At 42.8% G+C, this 19,165-nt stretch overlaps 1 protein-coding gene across 6 annotated transcripts in view; it reads left to right on the top strand.

Annotated features, from left to right (window-relative positions):
• lrba (LPS responsive beige-like anchor protein) overlaps positions 1–19,165 on the top strand; it is a 343,066-nt gene that overhangs the window by 156,519 nt on the left and 167,382 nt on the right. For 4 of the 6 annotated variants that reach the window (XM_031828372.1, XM_031828373.1, XM_031828371.1 and 1 more), the window contains 2 exons: positions 14,495–14,619; positions 15,033–15,050. In XM_031828372.1, the coding sequence (XP_031684232.1) occupies positions 14,495–14,619; positions 15,033–15,050 (143 nt within the window). The remainder of the gene's footprint in view (positions 1–14,494; positions 14,620–15,032; positions 15,051–19,165) is intronic. The other 2 variants (XM_031828375.1, XM_031828374.1) reach the window with 1 other exon arrangement.

The following is a 19,165-nucleotide window of genomic DNA, read 5'->3' as shown; positions in this document are numbered from 1 at the left end:
AAAATGATGCGTATCTGTTCTGCACGGCCCTACCGTGCAGGCGTGATGTCAAGGGTTATGGATAGGAATTAGAATATGCCCTAATGAAAACATTTGCTTCTAACTGTGTTTACAGTACAGTGGCTGGGCTTGTAAGAAATAGTAACAACGTGTCATGGTGGAACGTATTAACGGTTGATGCTGTCCATATGTTACTTACCATGGACGGCTAACGGTTAAACAAGCCTCACCGCAGGATCGAGGAATGAAACTGATGCTCTCACTCTTTAGGGATCAAAGGTTTAAGGGATTTAGTACAGGATAATGTGGCTATTAGTTCTGTTCTGAGACAGGTATTCAGGAGTGATTTGGGTGAATTCAATCTTCAGTGTTTAGTGTAGAAAACAGTTTATTTTGCAGGTGTGTCTCCTGAAGTACACTGATCTTACCTCCTCTCCCTCCCCTCTCCCTCTCCTCTCCATCCTCCTTTCCCTCTCATCCCCCTCTCCCTCTCATCCCCCTCTCCCTCTCATCTCCCTCTCCATCCTCCTCTCCATCCCCCTCTCCCTCTCCATCCTCCTCTCCACCCTCCTCTCCCTCTCTTCACTCCTCTCCCTCTCCCTCTCTACACTCCTCTCCCTCTCCCTCTCTACACTCCTCTCCCTCTCCACACTCCTCTCCCTCTCCACACTCCTCTCCCTCTCCACACTCCTCTCCCTCTCCACACTCCTCTCCCTCTCCACACTCCTCTCCACACTCCTCTCCCTCTCCACACTCCTCTCCCTCCCCATCCTCCTGTCCCTCATCCTCCTCATCCTGCTCTCTATCCTCCTCCTCTCCAACCTCCTCCTTCTCTCCCTCCTCATCCTCCTCTCCATCCTCCTCTCCAACCTCCTTCTCTCCCTCCTCCTCTTATTATCCATCCTCTTACCCCTCCTCATCTCTCTCTTATTCCTCATCCTCTCTCTCTTATTCCTCCTCCTCTCCCTCCTATTCCTCCTCCTCTCCCTCCTCCCCCTCTCCCTCTTAATCCTCCCCCTCTCCCTCTTATTCCTCCTCCTCACCCTCCTTCTCCCTCCTTCTTATTCCTCCTTCTCCCTCCTTCTTATTCCTCCTCCTCTCCCTCTTACTCCTCCTCATTTCCCTCTTATTCCTCTTCCTCTCCCTCTTACTCCTCCTCATCTCCCTCTTTTTCCTATTACTCCTCTGCCTCCTCCTCCTCTCCCTCTTATTCCTCATCCTCTTTCTCCTCCTTCTCCCTCTTATTCCTCATCCTCTTACTCCTCCTTCTCCCTCTTATTCCTCATCCTCTTACTCCTCCTTCTCCCTCTTATTCCTCATCCTCTTACTCCTCCTCTCCCTCTTTCTCTTCCTCCTCAGCTCTAATGAATCCCTGTTATACAGTGTGAACCCCTCTTTTCCTTCCTCTCCAGAAAGACCTATTACATCCCACCTTCTATCGCCTCAGAGCTCAGCCTCCTTTATGTAGTGTAGAAACTCTCCAGATTTATCCGTTCCTTATACCCTTAAGAAAGTATCTGGCCTTGGCCCAGTAAGGTCCTGATTAGAGGGCCCTGATCAATATCTCAATAAAAAGCCATTGGGGAAGTTTTTACGTTCTTTTCCCTCTCTCCCTTCTCCCAGGATGCAATATCTGGGGAGTATCGATTGTTCAGGGTCCAGTAGTTAGTTAGTTATCTCCTTTGACTAACCCCATGGCGGTGTGTGTCACCCCCTCTCCTGGGTCTCGTGATAGATCGCTGCTCTCCCAGCCACTGTAATTACACTCAGGCCACAGCTGGTCATTTATTTCCACACTTTCACCATTTACCAAAAAATCCGCTTTTTATCTTTGGGATCCAGCGGCTTTGTTCTGCAGCGAAAGCAGAAAAGGGCACATGAAATACTGGCGTGATGTTGCAGAGAATGGAGGGAGATGGAGGAGGGGATCCATCCTTTACTCAGGGACCTTCAGCTTTTATTCTTTTCTTTCTCTGGATTTACTTGATCTTGGTCTCTCTCTCCTTCTCTCGCTCCAGACCAGAGCCACCGATAGGAGAGCTGATTATGGTGAGGGAGTCATTTTTCTCCTACTTTCATCATTTTTCTTTGTTTAACCTTTATTTTTGATCAGGGAGGCATTAAGGCCAGCAGTGGCACTCTTTAAAAATGTGCGAGTAGCGGCAGTATTCATGTAGTTGTTTTCCACCATATCAACCCAGTCCACTGACAAAGTATCCATCCACTACCTTGGCAACCACAGGGTGATCACCCAGCACCATCAAGCCTCAACCCCCCCCCTCACTCGTGCTCTCTCTCGCTCTCTCTCTCGCTCTCGCTTGCTCTCTCTCTCTCACTTGCTCTATCGCTTGCTCTCTCTCTCTCTCTCTCTCTCGCTCGCTCTCTCTCACTTTCTCTCCCTGGCTCTCGCTCTCTCTCTCTCGTGCGCGCGCGCTCTCTCGCTCTCGCTCTCTCTCGCTTTCTCTCCCTGGCTCTCGCTCTCGCTCTCTCTCTCTCTCTCTCTCTCTTCTCCAAGCCCATGAAGTGCAGCACTTGACATGATTAGGCGGCATGCACGCAGCCATTGTACCATAAGTGCTGTATAATGGGCATTGCTGTGTGATGGAGAGAGAGGAGGGCCTCATGAATACACCAGACAGCCGTGCTAGATGAGCCTGTCACATCCCAGCATCACACTAACACATTGAGAGGAGGGCACGATGCACAGCCCAGCATCACACTAACACATTGAGAGGAGGGGACAACGCTAGATTAGAATACAGAGAGGGTAGGGGACATCACTGTGTCTTGTGTCTGTCACCCAGCCATGTCCGCCTCAAAACCATGGGAAATAGATTAACTGGAAAATTATATTATAATAATCAGTGGCAACCTCTGTTTTGAGCCCCACATTTTTTGCTCAAATTCAAGCCTATTGGGTGCTGCCATAGTTACATTGAAGGGCCCATCCAAGAGGGCTCAAGGTCATTGGCCACAGATAAAATGACATCAAATTACATATCTACGGTAGCTTTGATTGGACTGATCATGTCAACATCATACTTTCAAAATCTTAGCTAGCAGTCATCATCATGAATCAAGTCAACTATCTACTGGCAAATCCTTTTTCATCCTTGTCACATGAAGAGAAATTAAAGATGAAACGTATCGGTGCTCATCGGCCATTGGGCATTAACATTACACAACACGTTGGAAATCGCAAATTCAACAATGAGTGGTTTGGAAGGAATCAGTGGATAACTGCAAGCATTGCAAAGCAATCATTAGCCTGCTATTCAGTGGAGTGGCTGTGTAGTCCCAAGTCTAAGATTAAGGGTCTATTTTCCTAGTTTAAAATTATAAACATTCAACATTGGCCATGCTGTCAATGAAGCTTAATTTGTGCCGCACTTAAAACAACTGTTAACTCTGAATATTTTCAAGACAACTGGGAACTCTGGAAAAACTCTGAATTGTAAATCGGGAACTCGGGCCTCTTTCTAGAGCTATGACCCGAAGATCACTGATGTCACGTTTTGTTTTCTCCGAGTTCCCTGTGGTCTTGAAAGCACCATAAATCCAAAGACTTTGATGACAGTTTGATGACAAAATTTTCCCACGAAGGACCGCCACCTTCTTGTTCAAGTGAGCACAGCACAACAAGGTGAGTCCAAAAATGTATTATATGCTGCTGTATAAATGTTGTAATATGCCAGGGAGATATTTATACTGTAATAAAGTGTATGTTGGAAAGTAAGCTGTTAGTAGCCCATGTGCCTCACCCTAATAATTTGGTTAATTTCACCTACTGTTCTAACTTGGTGGAGCACATGTAGCCTATAGCCTGTTTTAGATAAATGTAATCATTGAATATTGCATGAGCTTTCATTGTCTGCTTATATGCCCCCTTTATTTATCCTACGGTTCTGACTTGGTGTACAGTGCACTGTAAGAACGGCCCATGTTCTGAATTCTTTCGCTGTACATTTCAAAAGTGCTGAACAAATAGTTATATTGACTATGTCCGTCCTAGCTTGCTCATTAATGTGCATTTAACGTATTGTTTAGTATTGTGTAGTGGCTTTGCTGTCATGCATCCCACTTTTTGTTTGTTGCCTCACCAAGATTTACATGCTAAACTGATAAGAATAATAATAATAATTTAATGAAATGTTCATTTTTTTGTTAGAAAATGTGCTTTCACTCCAGCAGTCCTTTTCGATAATTGTCGAGCTATAAATGATCCTGTCTTGACTTGATGTTGTAAATGGGAACTTTAAGATTGACAGACCCCGAGGACCCCGAACCCCCCCCCCCCCCCCCCAAGCATTTCCCCAATCCCAGACGACCTTGGGCCTTTGCGCAGTCTTCTATGTGGTCGTGGTTGTGTTCAGAGCCATTCTGTGCCCGTTTAGATTTGTCAGGACATTCAAGTTCAGCCCTGAAGGGTAGAGGTCATCTGATTATGAGGATACCTCCGGTAATGGCTGAATTATGCAATTCTGCTCCAGTGGATATGGATGTCTTCATTACCTACCAGCAGTGACAGATGTGTGCATGTTGTCAAAACTAAGAAAATATGATGCTTTATCCAAAAACACAGACTATACCAGTTTGGTGACCGCATATATAATTTTTGTTGTGTTTTTGAAGGTGACATTGGTGTTTTAATATGGTTTGTTTGACTTTGGACATGGTGTTGTGGGTAATGAAGATTTATTGTGAATTGTAGATAGATTTGTACATATTCTAGTCGGTGGCATAAGAATATGTTCTCTCTGTAAAATAGCACAATACACTTATTTTGAAATGTATTTCAACAGGTAAAAAACACAGGGTGGTTTCCTAACAAACATTTTGGTTAATATTCCCCCCCTCTCTTTACACCCTGCCCTCTCCTCTAAATTCTCCGTACCTCCCCTGGAGGAAGAGTATAATTAGGGTGTAATTTCCAGACCCTTTGTCGCAGAATTTACACTGAGTTTAATTGCTGCTAATTGGGGAGCGCGCGATACTGCGCCCATCGGTAATTAGGACCGTATTTCCATTTTTCATTTTGAGCATTTGTGTGTTGTTGCGCTATGTCTTCAGCCTCATGCATGGCCACCCCATGGGAGTGCTTTGATCTTAGCGAGCCCAGTGATGTTATGAAGAGGCAATATTATATTACTCTTTCTTTCTCTTGTTTATTTTTTGTTCTGTGCTCATAAGGAATTAGAGTAGTAATTACACGGAGGAGTGGTAGATGTGTGAAGGATATCAACGTGCTTATTGTTGTCAGGTGCCGTGAACTTAGTCATGTGATCTGAAAGACCAGCAGCTTGAAGTTCCTCGCCGTTAATTCCTCAGGTGTGTTGATGTGGTCAAATGACATAGTACTTATATGTAGCATCTGTAAAAACACTTATCCTTGTTATGGTTTGGCGTAACATTTTTGTTTTTTGATATGGATATTCCAGGTTTTGATCAAAACTGTTTGGCGTATTCATCATTGTTTTATTTCTAATACCTTTCCATTCCCGTATCCAATCAGATCAACTGTAGCAGGGAATTCAAAATAATATTCAAAATCAGCAAATGAAATGCTCTGATCCTGTCATAAACAAAAAAGAACGAGTGGAATCCCATCACGATGAAAGTCGTTTAGGAGTATAGATGGAGGCGATAGCCTCCTCTGTGACCCTGAAGCTACCTTTGTCAAACACATAAACAACATTACAGCAACATTAGGAAGGCTGAATTAACATACACTGCTATTGAAATGGTGTGTGTAGTACACCTCATTTGACTAGGAAGGACATGCATTAATGCACGGGTACTGTAGAACCTCACTTACGGCTTAAGGCGAGCTTTAATCATGGCCATTTCCATAGCAAGGTGTTTGACCCCTCGTTTTAATTTGGAGCCGGCGCTGTGACTAGCTCCCACCGCTGACACCATTTGACAAAGAGGAAGGGGTTCTCTGGCGCCACAGTCATATGTATGACAAATCCTCAACCTATCCCCTCTCAGATTCTTATAAACTCATGGTTTATGCAAATCAAAAGAAATGATCTCGGCGATAGATGCAACGTTTGAGCGATTTGAGGGGCTGCCAATGGGGCCCCTTTGCATTAATGAGAAGGGAAAAAGCAAGGGGAGAAATCCCACCTCCTCTGCGTATATGCAATCTCACTGACTGTACCCGAATGAGTCCCGTCTGAAGTTATAAATGACTGTTTGTCCTCAGCAAAGTGCTCTGTGTGTGATGTATGAAATACATGTTGCTGCTCTACGTACAGCTTCTAATGATAAAGGTCATATAGGACCATTTGCATAATCTCTAGCCAAAGTGATCCCCCTCCCCACACAGTAATATTAATACACACTCACTCACTCACATTATTCACCAAAGTTAATTTCAGAGGGTGCAAATTATCTAGCCTGGAAATCCTTGATGTTTCACTGTTTTTAATATCGTCACCCCCCCACCCCCACCCCCCCCCCCAAAGAAAAATTTGCAAAGGCAACACAAATAGCATTTAAGAGCTTGGGAAGTGCTTGGGTGACGCATCCTGCTCCTGTTTGGCGGGGTCTGATTGGATCTTGATGGATGACTATCGTTTGTCCTTGTCAGAAAAAGAACAATTTGGCCGTTGAAATAAGAGTGCTATCAAAGTTTCAGTGGCTTCCAGAGAGAATCTATTACCATGTTTTAACTGCCTGTGTTTGAGGTTTGAGAGGGGGAGATAAGCGATATTGGCTCTCATACACAACGCCTTAAATTCCCATTTATTTATTTGTCATAAATTTATTAATTGAGGTTAATGTCTTTGTCCTCTGTACTCCCATAGATGGTGTCAATGTATTTTCTCTGTTTTTGAGTGTACATTATTTGATCAAATAAGAATAAATCAACTAATCACGAACTGTTAGTGCACATGAATGTCAAACTTAAATCAATGTAATTGCATGCCATGGTGTATTGATTGATTTAAGTGCTTAAATAGTATTCATTATATGTGAGTAGTGGCATTTTAGTCATTAACTGTCATTTCTTTGTCTCATTTATAAACATAAGTCAATAACTGCATGCTTATTCAGTATAATAAAAGTTCATAAATGGATCATTTATTAAAGGCCCATTGTAGTCAAAAACTCAATTTTCCTGTGCCAATAACAGCTGGTTTTCAGTTTCCCACTCAGACCACTCATAGAGAGTCCTAGCAAACTTCTTGATCAATTACTCTTTGCTAAGAAGCTATTTTTGACCATTTTAATTTAAAACAATCACAGTAAGGTACTTCATTGTTACCCAGAAATGACTTGGTATTGAGATAACAAAAAAATGGCTGCATTGAACCTTGGGTTTCTATGGTAACAAACATTTAAAACCATAAGTGGATATTATAAACGATTGTATTTTTTCTATGGTGGTCCTCCATAAAAGACCTATTTGATGTTTTTTAAATAAGACACAGGCCTACAGTAAATGCATGTAGAAACAGTCCAAGGGTAGTGCATACTGAATAAGAAATTGGACAGCAGGAATGGCATATTTCCCATGGTTCCAGGCCTCTTTTCTTCGACTTACCCGGCAGACATAGCAATGCACTTGTGTTCAGTACTAGGCCATACTTATATACCCAGTCTCTTAGCTAGATGTCTCTGTGTGTAGGTTACTCCCTGTTTACCCTGTGTTGTCCTCTGTGGCGATACACAGGAAGTCCTGGCTAGTGGACAGGCTACTGTTAGAGAACGTAGTCGTCCGTCCGTCTTCCACTACCCCCACTCCTTCCAAAGCTCCAGTCAGTCTGTCTGTCCAACTAAGCGATTCATTAATCCTGGACTTCAAGCCAGCCCTCACTGAGCTGCCGATCACTGAACACTTGGCTACAATTAAACTATTTGTTTATTATGTCACTCTCCCCATGCCAAGTCCAATTGGACCGTGTTCTGTTTTGATGCAAACAGACAATTTAGTTGTTTATAAAGGTTGTGTAAAACCTCTTTCCACAGTCTGTTAATGCTATGGTGTTTTAATTGATTGCACATAGTGATATTTTTTTCCATTGCACCCGTTTATTCATTAGTGAAAGCAACACAGACACACACACAAAAGGAGAGAGGCTGAGATCGTCTTCTAATGTTGGTAAACTTACATTTACTGCCACACAGAAAAAAAACAATTATATTTTATTACCTCACATAAATGTCTTATTGGCCCGCTTTCTCATCGGTCGTCAATGTGGTCTACATTAAACAGCATTTAGAGGCATCCAGCACTCTGCTAAGTGCTCCTTAACACACACAAACATAGTTACACACGTACATACACGTGTGTGTGTATATATATATATATATATATATATATATATATATATATATATATATATATATATATATATATATATATATATATATATATATATATATATATATACACACATACATACACATATACACATACATACACATACACATACACATACACATACACATACACATACACATACACATACACATACACACATACACATACACACACAGTGCCTTCAGAAAGCATTCACACCCCTTGACTTTTTCCACATTTTGTTGTGTTACAGCCTGAAAATATATATATATTTGACAACTTTCCCTCAAATCTTAATTTTATTTTTATTTTTTATAAATAAATAATGAAAAGTTGAATTGTCTCAAATCAATAATTATTCAACCCCATTGTTATGGCAAGCCTAAATAAGTTCAGGAGTAAAGATGTATTTAACATGTCACATGGACTGTTAAATAGTGTTTAACATCATTTTAAAATGACTACATTATCTCTGTACCACACTCATACAATATCTGTAAGGTCCCTCAGTCGAGCAGTGAATTTCAAACACAGATCCAACCACAAAGACCAGGGAGGTTTTCCAATGCCTCGCAAAGAAGGACACCTATTGGTAGATGGGTAGAAATAAAAAATAACATTGAATATCCCCCTGTAGCATGGTGAAGTTATTAATCACCCTTTGGATGGTGTATCACTACACAGATACAGGTGTCCTTCCTAACTCAGTTGCAGGAGAGGAAAGAAAACGCTTCGAGATTTCCCCGTGAGGCCAAAATGTGACAGTTACCAAGTTGGCTGTGATAGGATAACACAACATTGTAGGTTCTCCACAATACTAAGCTAAATGACAGAGTGAAAAGAAGGAAGCCTGTACAGAATACAAATATTCCAAAACATGCTTCCTGTTTGCAACAAGGCACTAAAGTAACACTGCAAAACATGTGGCAAAGAAATGTACTGTATGTCCTGAATAGAAAGTGTTATGTTTGGGGCAAATCAACAAAACACATCACTGAGTACCACTCTTCATACTTTCAAGCATGGGTGTGGTTGCGTCATGTTATGGGTATGCTTGTCATCGACAAGGACGAATAAGTTTTTCAGGATAAAAATAAACAAAATAGAGCTAAGCACAGGAATCTCCTAGAGGAAAACCCGGTTCAGTCTGCTTTTCGACACACACTGGGAGACAATTCACCTTTCAGCAGGACAATAACCTAAAACACAAGGCCAAATATATACTGGAGTTGCTTACCAAGACTACATTGAACTTTCCGGAGTGGCCTAGTTACAGTTTTTACTTAAATCGGCTTGAAAATGTATGGAAAGATTTGAAAATGGTTGTTTAGCAATGATCAACAACAAACTTGACAGAGCTTGAAGAGTTCTCAAAATAATAACGAGCAAATATTGCACAATCCAGGGGTGCAAAGCTCTTAGACTCACGACTGTAATCACTGCCAAAGGTTATTCTAACATGCAATGACTGAGGTGTGAATACTAATTTAAATGAGAGATTTCTGTATATAATGATGTCAAAAATCATGTTTTCATTTTGTCAGTATGGGGTATTCTGTGTAGACGGGTTAAAATCATTTTTTCATCCATTTTGAATTCAGGATGTAACACAACAAAATGTGAAATTTCAGGAGAGTATTACTACTGAAGGCACTGCACACACACACACACACACACACTCACACACTCCGTCTAAGACAACAGACGTTCCCCAGTAGGCTCTAATGAGCGAGGCCTTTATGAGTAAACTAATTACTAATTACACAAGTGCTTTGTGTAAAAGGCTGCGGCCTTTAGTCATTTTAATTGTTGTCATCTTGAAGAATGGGTGCTGCCGTTATTCTGCCAGCGCAGCCCGCCACACGATGGACGAGCGCTGAATTATTTATCATCTTTGTAGAAACTCTCTCAGCGTACACATGCACGGCGCGTGTCACATGGTTTTTCCCAACGTGATACAGCGGCGTTCTCCGTGGGGGATTGATTGGCGACGGAGATGGCAAGGTACTGGGGTGGACGGCGGGCGGACGGCGGGCGGACGCCCATCTAAGACCCTTCATTAGGAACCTGGTTGTGGTGCCGTTCACGACACGGCCAGCGGTGGAGATCGTTCCATAACACTGCGACTAATTACTCCCCACTACCGAACACGTCCTCCCACTGATGGATGTGGAGGAAACCTCCTTGTAAGAGGTGTGTGTGTGTGGTGTGTGTGTGTGTGTGAGAGAGAGAGAGAGAGAGAGAGAGAGAGACTGGCTTGATATTCATTTTCCTAGATGAATGCTGTGTGAGGCAGGATGATGAAGTGGTAATTAGGGTAGGGAGACTATCACACAGCAACAAGGCCTGGGCCCTTTGTGACAGGAGGGAAATCAGGTCCTGCACATTCTGTCTGCTGGATGGAGAGAGACACACTCCAATGTCTCCTAGCACACACACACACACACACACGCACAGGCATAACACATGCACACACACACAGGTATAACACACACAGGCATAACACACACACAGGCATAACACACACACACTTGTGGTCTCAAATGTATTCATGAAGGTAGCCTAGCGGGTAAGAGCGTTGGGCCTGTAACCGAAAGGGGGCTGGTTCGAATCCCAGAGCCGTCTCGGAGGAAAAATCTGTTGATGTGCCCTTGAGCAAGGCACTTAACCCTATTTCCTCCTGTAAGTTGCTCTGGATAAGAGCATCTCCTAAATGACTAAAATGTAAATGCTTTCCCTCTTTTCCGCTCGTGTGTATCCTCACACCCACGTTCACACTAAGCCCTCAACAAACAGGAGCGTTATTATATTGTGGGACCTTTTTAGTTTCTGCCCTGTGTTTCTATTTCATTTCCTCTGAACACCAGAGAGACACGTCCTCTCCACCTACTACTCCATCCCTCCTCCTTCCCTTCTTCTCTTCCACCGTTTCCTCATCACTTCTTCAAGCTCCTTAGTAGCGAAATACATTTTTAATGAGAGATCCTTGACATCTTCTCTTTGCTTATGTGCTTTAGAATGTTTGCCTGTAAAATATTTAATAGTTGTGCTGTCTGCTATTCCCCCATGCGTCTCTTATAAACTGCCTCGGCTTTACACAAACACGGGAGCTGAAGACAGTTTCTTCCTCTATTTCTCTCCAGAAAAGACCAGAGGCTGAGCGAGTGAGATATAAAAAGAGAGCGGGCGATAGGGAACAACAGAGGGATATGAAGATAGATTTATTTTTCATTCGTTCAGATAAATAAAGTAATTAATGGCTTTCATAGAACGACTTAAAGCACCTGGCTCGAAATGGTATTTATTTTCTTGTGTAATGCCCCTCCCCTTTTAGAGGCCCCTTGTAATCATTGGTGTTGGTCTGAAGCTTTGTGGGGAGCCCCTGGCTCCTGACTGGAGCAGCTACAGCAGCAGGCAAGACCAGATCAAACAAACTAGCTCCAATACACACACACACACACACACACACACACACACACACACGGACGGACGTACAGACACACAAGTACACTCACTCACACATGCGTAATAGTGATGGGGGGGGGGGGGGGGGTCAATAGTTACATATCGGGATATTATTTTTGACGATGTATCGTATTGTTTTGACAGTATCACAATGTTATTTGTGTGCTAGTTGGCTGTACCTGCTCCAAAACTCCAGGATTTCCCCTCATAGCTTGTTCTCCATCTTCTTTTTAAATAGGGAGCCAAGATGTTTTCAGCACTTTTATTTTCCTGACTGATCAAGACTCCTGTTGTCATGTCTCTCTCTCTCTTGTCTCTCTGCCACAGACATATTGTGAGCAATAGGTTTGGAACATCAAATCGCAATCAAATCGCCATGTAGAATTGTAATACATATCGGATTGGCACCAGCGTTTCCTCTTTTCCGTACAGCGTTTCCTCTTTTCCCTACAGCGTTTCCTCTTTTCCCCTCACCGTTTCCTCTTTTCCCCTCAGCGTTTCCTCTTTTCCCTACAGCGTTTCCTCTTTTCCCCTCAGCGTTTCCTCTTTTCCCCTCACCGTTTCCTCTTTTCCCCTCACCGTTTCCTCTTTTCCCTACAGCGTTTCCTCTTTTCCCTACAGCGTTTCCTCTTTTCCCCTCAGCGTTTCCTCTTTTCCCTACAGCGTTTCCTCTTTTCCCCTCAGCGTTTCCTCTTTTCCCCTCAGCGTTTCCTCTTTTCCCTACAGCGTTTCCTCTTTTCCCCTCAGCGTTTCCTCTTTTCCCTACAGCGTTTCCTCTTTTCCCCTCACCGTTTCCTCTTCCCCTCACCGTTCTCATGTGGATTACGTTCTCTTGCTATTTAGACTTTTTTTAAATATTTTTTTTACTCTGCAACCCCCTTCATTTTGATATTGTACGTTGTTGGTTTAACATACTGTATATGCAGACAGCCAGTGAAATATCAGGACATAAAAGAGCTGTCTGTCTAGATGCTGCTCCTGGTGCCATGGTCCTGATTTATATAGCCAGGTGGAATAGGCCCTGTTACACCTGAACACTTCTCCCGTAGCACCGCGGACGTACTGACTTACAGCACATTCAGAAACTATTCAGACCCCTTGACTTTTTCCACACGTTACAGCCTTATTCTAAAATTGATTAAATTGTTTTTTTCCCCCTCGTCAATCTACACACAATACCCATAATGGCAAAGCAAAAACAGGTTTTTAGGCATACTACAAAAAAACAAATAGCTTATTTACATAAGTATTCAGACCCATGAGACTCAAAATTGTTGCGCACGAATACTTCTTCACCCTTCTGAGGCAGCACCTTCTGAGGCAGCACCTTCTGAGGCAGCACCTTCTGAGGCAGCACCTTCTGAGGCAGCACCTTCTGAGGCAGCACCTTCTGAGGCAGCACCTTCTGAGGCAGCACCTTCTGAGGCAGCACCTTCTGACGCAGCACCTTGGGTTTCCAGATTTCTATCTCACCATGCTTCTATAAATCAGTACACTGGGATCTGTTTAGAGGCTGAGGCCATACACCAACCCTAATGCAACCTTAACAATAACCCAAATACACACCTGCACATGTCTTAGACCACTTGTTTTTCTCAGTGCTTTAATAGTAAATTGAATGTGTGAACCCAGCTCATAGTTGAAGAAGGGAAGTGTCTGGCCTCTGTTCTACTCTACTGAGTTAGAGAGATTATGTTGTGTTCTTCCCTTGTGTTTTCATTTCTAAATGCCCAAAACATTCCCTCAATACGCGCAGTATGGAACACGTTTGGCGTAATTTAGTTTGACAAATTACCAGCTATTTCTTCTCGAGCAGTAAATTAGTTATTTAGATTAGGCAAGCTTTTTTCAATAGGGGTGGGTGGGAAAAAAACACCTCACTAATGTTGAGAAGAAATGTATTTCCTCCTTATGCTGTGTGTGATGTGCCTAAAGAAAAGTAATTAAAGTAGTAATTTTAAAATATAATTTAAATTAAATCAATTTTTGAATTTTAATATTTTATTGCCTGAATATACACAACACAATGCTGTGTGGTAGTTGTGACTCTTCATTAAAAGTTAACACTTTCCAAGTCCCTGAGATTGGGTATGTGTCCAAAATGGCACCCTATTCCCTATTTAGTGCACTACTTTTGATCAGGGCCCATATGGAATAGGGTGCTATTTGGGACATAACTTTAGTCTGAATGATTTACTACTGACCAGGCCTGGGTAAAGGAGGTGCAAATTGGGAAGAAAAATGACAGAGGCCTGTGGACATTGATTAATATTGGTAATGCCATCCCCCTCTCCCGCTTCCCTGTTTTTGTAATGGCGTTTTGGGACCAGCCCGGGCACTCGCCTGCTACCCGGGTAGAGAGGCTAGAGCCGAGGTGCCCTGCTGGGTCCCAAATGAGCCTGGAATGGGAGCACATCGGAGTGTGGGGGGAAACTGATCACTCTGTCAGCTGCTCATGCCACCATAATGTATTTAGTGCTCGTTTCACGAGAGAGAGAGAAAATATTGTTATTTTCAAGGTCAGGGTTTTTAGGTAGTCTATCTACTGTGTTTATTTGTTGTGGTGTTGGGGGGAAAAAGAAGACACCCAGCATAGCAAAACAAGGCTGTCTTTATGCTGCTGCTGGCCTCGCTACTCTGCACTGTGACTGGGGCTATAGGCTACCACCACGCTGTTCTGTAATTGCTAACACATGTGCTACCTCTGTTCCCCTGCAGCCGTCCTCGGGAGTTCTGGCGCCTCGACTACTGGGAGGACGACTTGAGGCGGCGCCGGCGCTTCGTCAGGAACCCCTTCGGATCCACTCACTCAAAGGCCACGCTCAAAGCTGCAGCCGAACACGGTCAGTCAGCCCTCCTCGCTCAACACCCAGCGTCCTTTGCTCACACCCTCCGTGACTCTGTGCCCGCCTGTGACAGCAGGTCCACGGCAATAAAAATTAGCACTACAGTTGCCATAAGTGTTTTATTGTACCACAAGAAACAGTAAAAAAAAATAAGAAAAAGCACACCCTCATTTGAATTAAATAGTTCACACAGTTAACTGCCTAACCTGCCTCCCCATTAGTGTTAGCTATGTTAGTACGCAGTGTTCCAATAGGCCCTCACACACTCACATCCTGTCCCTTCCTGGATCCCAAAACTTTCACATAGAATTTCTCCCCTTTTCAGTTATTTAATGTCTGAGTTGGCATGAACCTTCAGTGGTAGCAATGTGAAATGTGCTTGTTTCCTTTTCTTTACTCTTGCATGACAGTGGTGCCTGGCATTAATGGTAAGTAATATGTCAAGACTCCCTGACTCCTAAGCACCAAGCCCTTTGGTTGGTCTTCTCCCCATTTCCCATGATGCATTATCATTTGACTTGTTGATAGAAAGCAGCAGTTGGGATCTTCCGTTCTTTCCATCTTCATTTTTCTCTTGAATGTTTCATTCAATGTTAAACAGCCATCACTAACATTGAGTGGCTGCTGCCAACATACTGACTCAACTCCAGCCACTTTAATACTGGGAATTGATGTAAAAAATGTATCACTAGCCACTAAACACTGCCACTTAATATAATGTTTACATACCCTACATTACTCATCTCATATGTATAGGTGTATACTGTACTCTATATCATCTACTGCATCTTTATGTAATACATGTATCACTAGCCACTTTAAACTATGCCACTTTGTTTACATACCCTACATTACTCATCTCATATGTACATACTGTACTCTATACCATCAACTGCATCTTACCATCTTTATGTAATACATGTATCACTAGCCAGTTTAAACTATGCCACTTTATGTTTACATACCCTACATTACTCATCTCATATGTATATACTATACTCGATACCATCTACTGTATCTTGCCTATGCCGTTCTGTACCATCACTCATTGATATCTTTATGTACATATTCTTTATCCCTTTGAACTTGTGTGTAGTAGTAGTTGTGGAATTGTTAGCTTACTCGTTGGTTATTACTGCATTGTCGGAACTAGCTGCTAACCATGTGTATGTGACAAATAAGATTTGATTTGATTTGAACACCAAGTATAGCAGCAATTAAAATAAAAATGTGCTCACAAATGTAAAGGGGGGGGAATGTTGATTTAGGCTAGGTAGTTAAGTATTATAGCTGTACAATGATATGAATATCAATCACTTGAATCCCAGTCATTATCCCACCTCAACTACCTTTCTTCCATGTTACTTTCCCTGCTTTAAATTCCCAATCATGGCATCATGTACAACATTCCCACCATCTCAGGGGATGACTTGTACTTGATTTGATGAAAAAATAGAAGACTGAAGCTATAGTGCCAGAATCACATGCGTTCAGTTTGATCAGCTCAGAGATGTCATTCTGTTCATAAAGAGAGCCAGGTGAGGAGGACCAACAGTGTTATTGCCCATTTAACTAACCTGCCTCTTTATGATGTCAAATCTTAATTGGCTAAAGGTCAACAAACAAAGATACATTAACTTTCACGGGAATAATTAGGTGTTTCTTTGAAGGTGAATATTATATGAGGGCTAATTAGTTTAGGTGTAATTAATCATTTTGGAAATATCAGGACTATTAATTACACAGTACGTCTTGTTTGTGTGTGTTGCAGAGAGAAACCCAAACTAGCTTGGTTGCTCTTGACCAATATCTCAACAGTACCATGTGGTAAAAGCAAGTCAAGGATCGTGTAACATCAATATTACCTAGAAGACAGAAGTATCGATAAAACCAACAGTATTGATTACCTTTTACCTCCAGGACTGGAATTGTGTTTGAATTGATCCCTGGATCCCTTGATCCCTGTTTCCCTGGACTTGCTTTGAAAACAACAGGTGCAGATTCTGTTTTTAAGGCGTTTATGTAAAGTGTTAAACCCCGATTTCTGTTGAACTTCCTATGAGGACAACTAAACCAAAGTGAACCAACAGTTGAATAGTCACTGTCTCATTCTTAGCGATAACTAGGTTGGGGGAAACGTAGAATCCATTATCCACATTGGCCGTAGGACACATGTTCTCTAAAGTTCGAGTAGGAGGGACGTTTTCCCCGGAGTAGGCACTAATCCCTAGTTTCTGCTAAAACGTTATCCTGCATATCTTGGATATTAACTAGGGAGCGACGTACACTACTATTTTCACACCACTAAACCAGGCTGTGCTGGGCTGGTTGCTGCAACCATGCTGGAATATACAATGTGAAAAGGGAATGTCCGACCCAGCACAGTACGGTTCTGGTCGGCACAGTGTGAAGAAAGGTTTTAGTCATCTACCACATTCATTGGCCAAGTAGGAGCAGGAGTCCCCAGAGTAGAGCCTAATCCCTAGTTTCTGCTAAGACACTAAAGACCGTATTCCCAGTCACACCAGGGTTAGTGATCAGGGCCGTGCCTGTCTAGGCCTGTTGGTTTTTACCAGCTTAACCTATTGCACTCCATAATAACGACCTGTTTCTGGCCCGAAAATGTCTCCAATATGTCACAGGGATGGAGGTAGTCCCCCCCCAAAAGGTGACATCAGTCCTCTTGACAAACGGCCGCCGTGACAGAAGCCAATAAGAATGTGATCTAAAAGCAATAAGCGTCTGGCAATCCCAGCATCCTCGTGGGCCCGTCGGGGACCGGGGACCGGGGACGGGCGTAATGTCTGTGGTGTGGAGATGCAGCTGGAGGGTGGAGGGACTTGAGGACCACTGGTCCTTCTCTCTGTTACTCTGATACTCTCTTTCTCTCTCTGTTACTTTCTCGCTCTTTCTCTCTCTCGCTCTTTCTCTCTCTCGCTCTTTCTCTTGCTCTTTCTCACTCTTTCTCTCGCTCGCTCTCTCTAGGTTTTTTCTCTTCTCTATCTTTCTCTCTTTTCTCTTTGTGTGTCTCCCTAATTCTCTTTTTGCTTTTCTCTCATTCTCGTTCCCTTCATCCCTTTATGTTAGATCGTTTGAAATCATCAGAGTTTATTTGGTCACGAACACAGGATACAGCAGGTGTAAGCAGTGATGCTTGCTGACATCCTCAACAATGAATGTTGAGTAGGAGCTCGACACAAGGCGACGTCTGTTGGCGCCATCTTACAATTTTAGTGCAATGAAGAACTGATTACGAAGGCATATGATCGTTGAAGCGTCAGTTGGTGACTTGTAATTGTTCTCCCCTCTCCATCACTCTGACTCACTGCTCTAGTAGGGGGCATCATCAGTAAGTCAATATAAAACATGCTCTGGATATATTCAACAACATAGGGAGGACATATTCTGACATATAGGGTGTGTTTTGTTTTCAAAGTCACTACTGTCATAAAAAATAGCCACCAGCCAGTCTTGGTAATACCTTTACAGAGTATTGTCCTGTTAGTTGCGTATGCACACACACACACACACACACACACACACACACACACACACACACACACACGCTACCCTGCTGCATTTGGGGGAAAGAACATATCATTAAAATATCTCTCTGACTTGAGGCCTGACTGCGGCGTCCATTTTCTGATGTAACCTTTCTTGTTGTTTTCATCGACCCGACATTTGTAACGGAAGTGGAGCGCAAGGCGAGAGTGCAGTCGTGAGTTTTCAAACAGGGAACAGAGGTCATATCTGGCTGTAATTATTCTGATCCCATGAAACAGGGAAAATAGAGAGAAAACCCTCTTTCCCCAATCAAAACATTTAGTGCATGATCACGTCTGCATTTAACATTTATTTCCAGCTACAAGAGTGATGGCAACACTTTTCAAGTCATGAAAACACGCTCAAGAATAGAAATTAGACATAGTTAACCGGTAAGAGAATTTAAAAAAACAAAAACATTTGGGGATTTTTAAGAAGTATTGTATTCCTGTCAACTTATTTAGCAAAAAAAAGTGCATTGTTTGTTACGATTACCTTACTCATCACAACTTCTGCATTTTACAAAGTATAAGTAAACACTTTCCTAAATGGCATCTTTTTTATGTAAGATATGTAGGAGGAAAACATTCCTGTATTTAGGCCATATGGACAATCCTTAGATTCTATACAACTGTGATCATTCATACCCAGCCAAGAACCTTGAGGACCATTTCCACTCTGAGAGCCCCAGTTGGCCTGCAGACGTGTGGCGGTCAGGCTGGTTGGGTCGGTGAGGGGGCTAGTTATGTATTTATGGCTGGAAAGAGACATCCTTTCTGGGGATTGATTTGGTCCTGCCCTGGGTGAAGGGAGGGCTGTGGAGGGAGGCTGGAGGAGAGGTGGCTGGCAGAGTAAATACTTGAAGACTAATGTCTCTGTTCAGCAGATCAATACACGCCTCATGACTCCAGCTCCTGGCCATGGTCTCGTTAAAAACACATTTGTTAATTCTGACAATTTAATTGCTCTTGACCAAGCATGCCTTGAGCTTTAGTAA

This window comes from Oncorhynchus kisutch, linkage group LG7, assembly GCF_002021735.2.
Source record: "Oncorhynchus kisutch isolate 150728-3 linkage group LG7, Okis_V2, whole genome shotgun sequence".
Taxonomy (NCBI): domain Eukaryota; kingdom Metazoa; phylum Chordata; class Actinopteri; order Salmoniformes; family Salmonidae; genus Oncorhynchus; species Oncorhynchus kisutch.
This window is presented reverse-complemented; position numbering and strand designations above follow the sequence as displayed.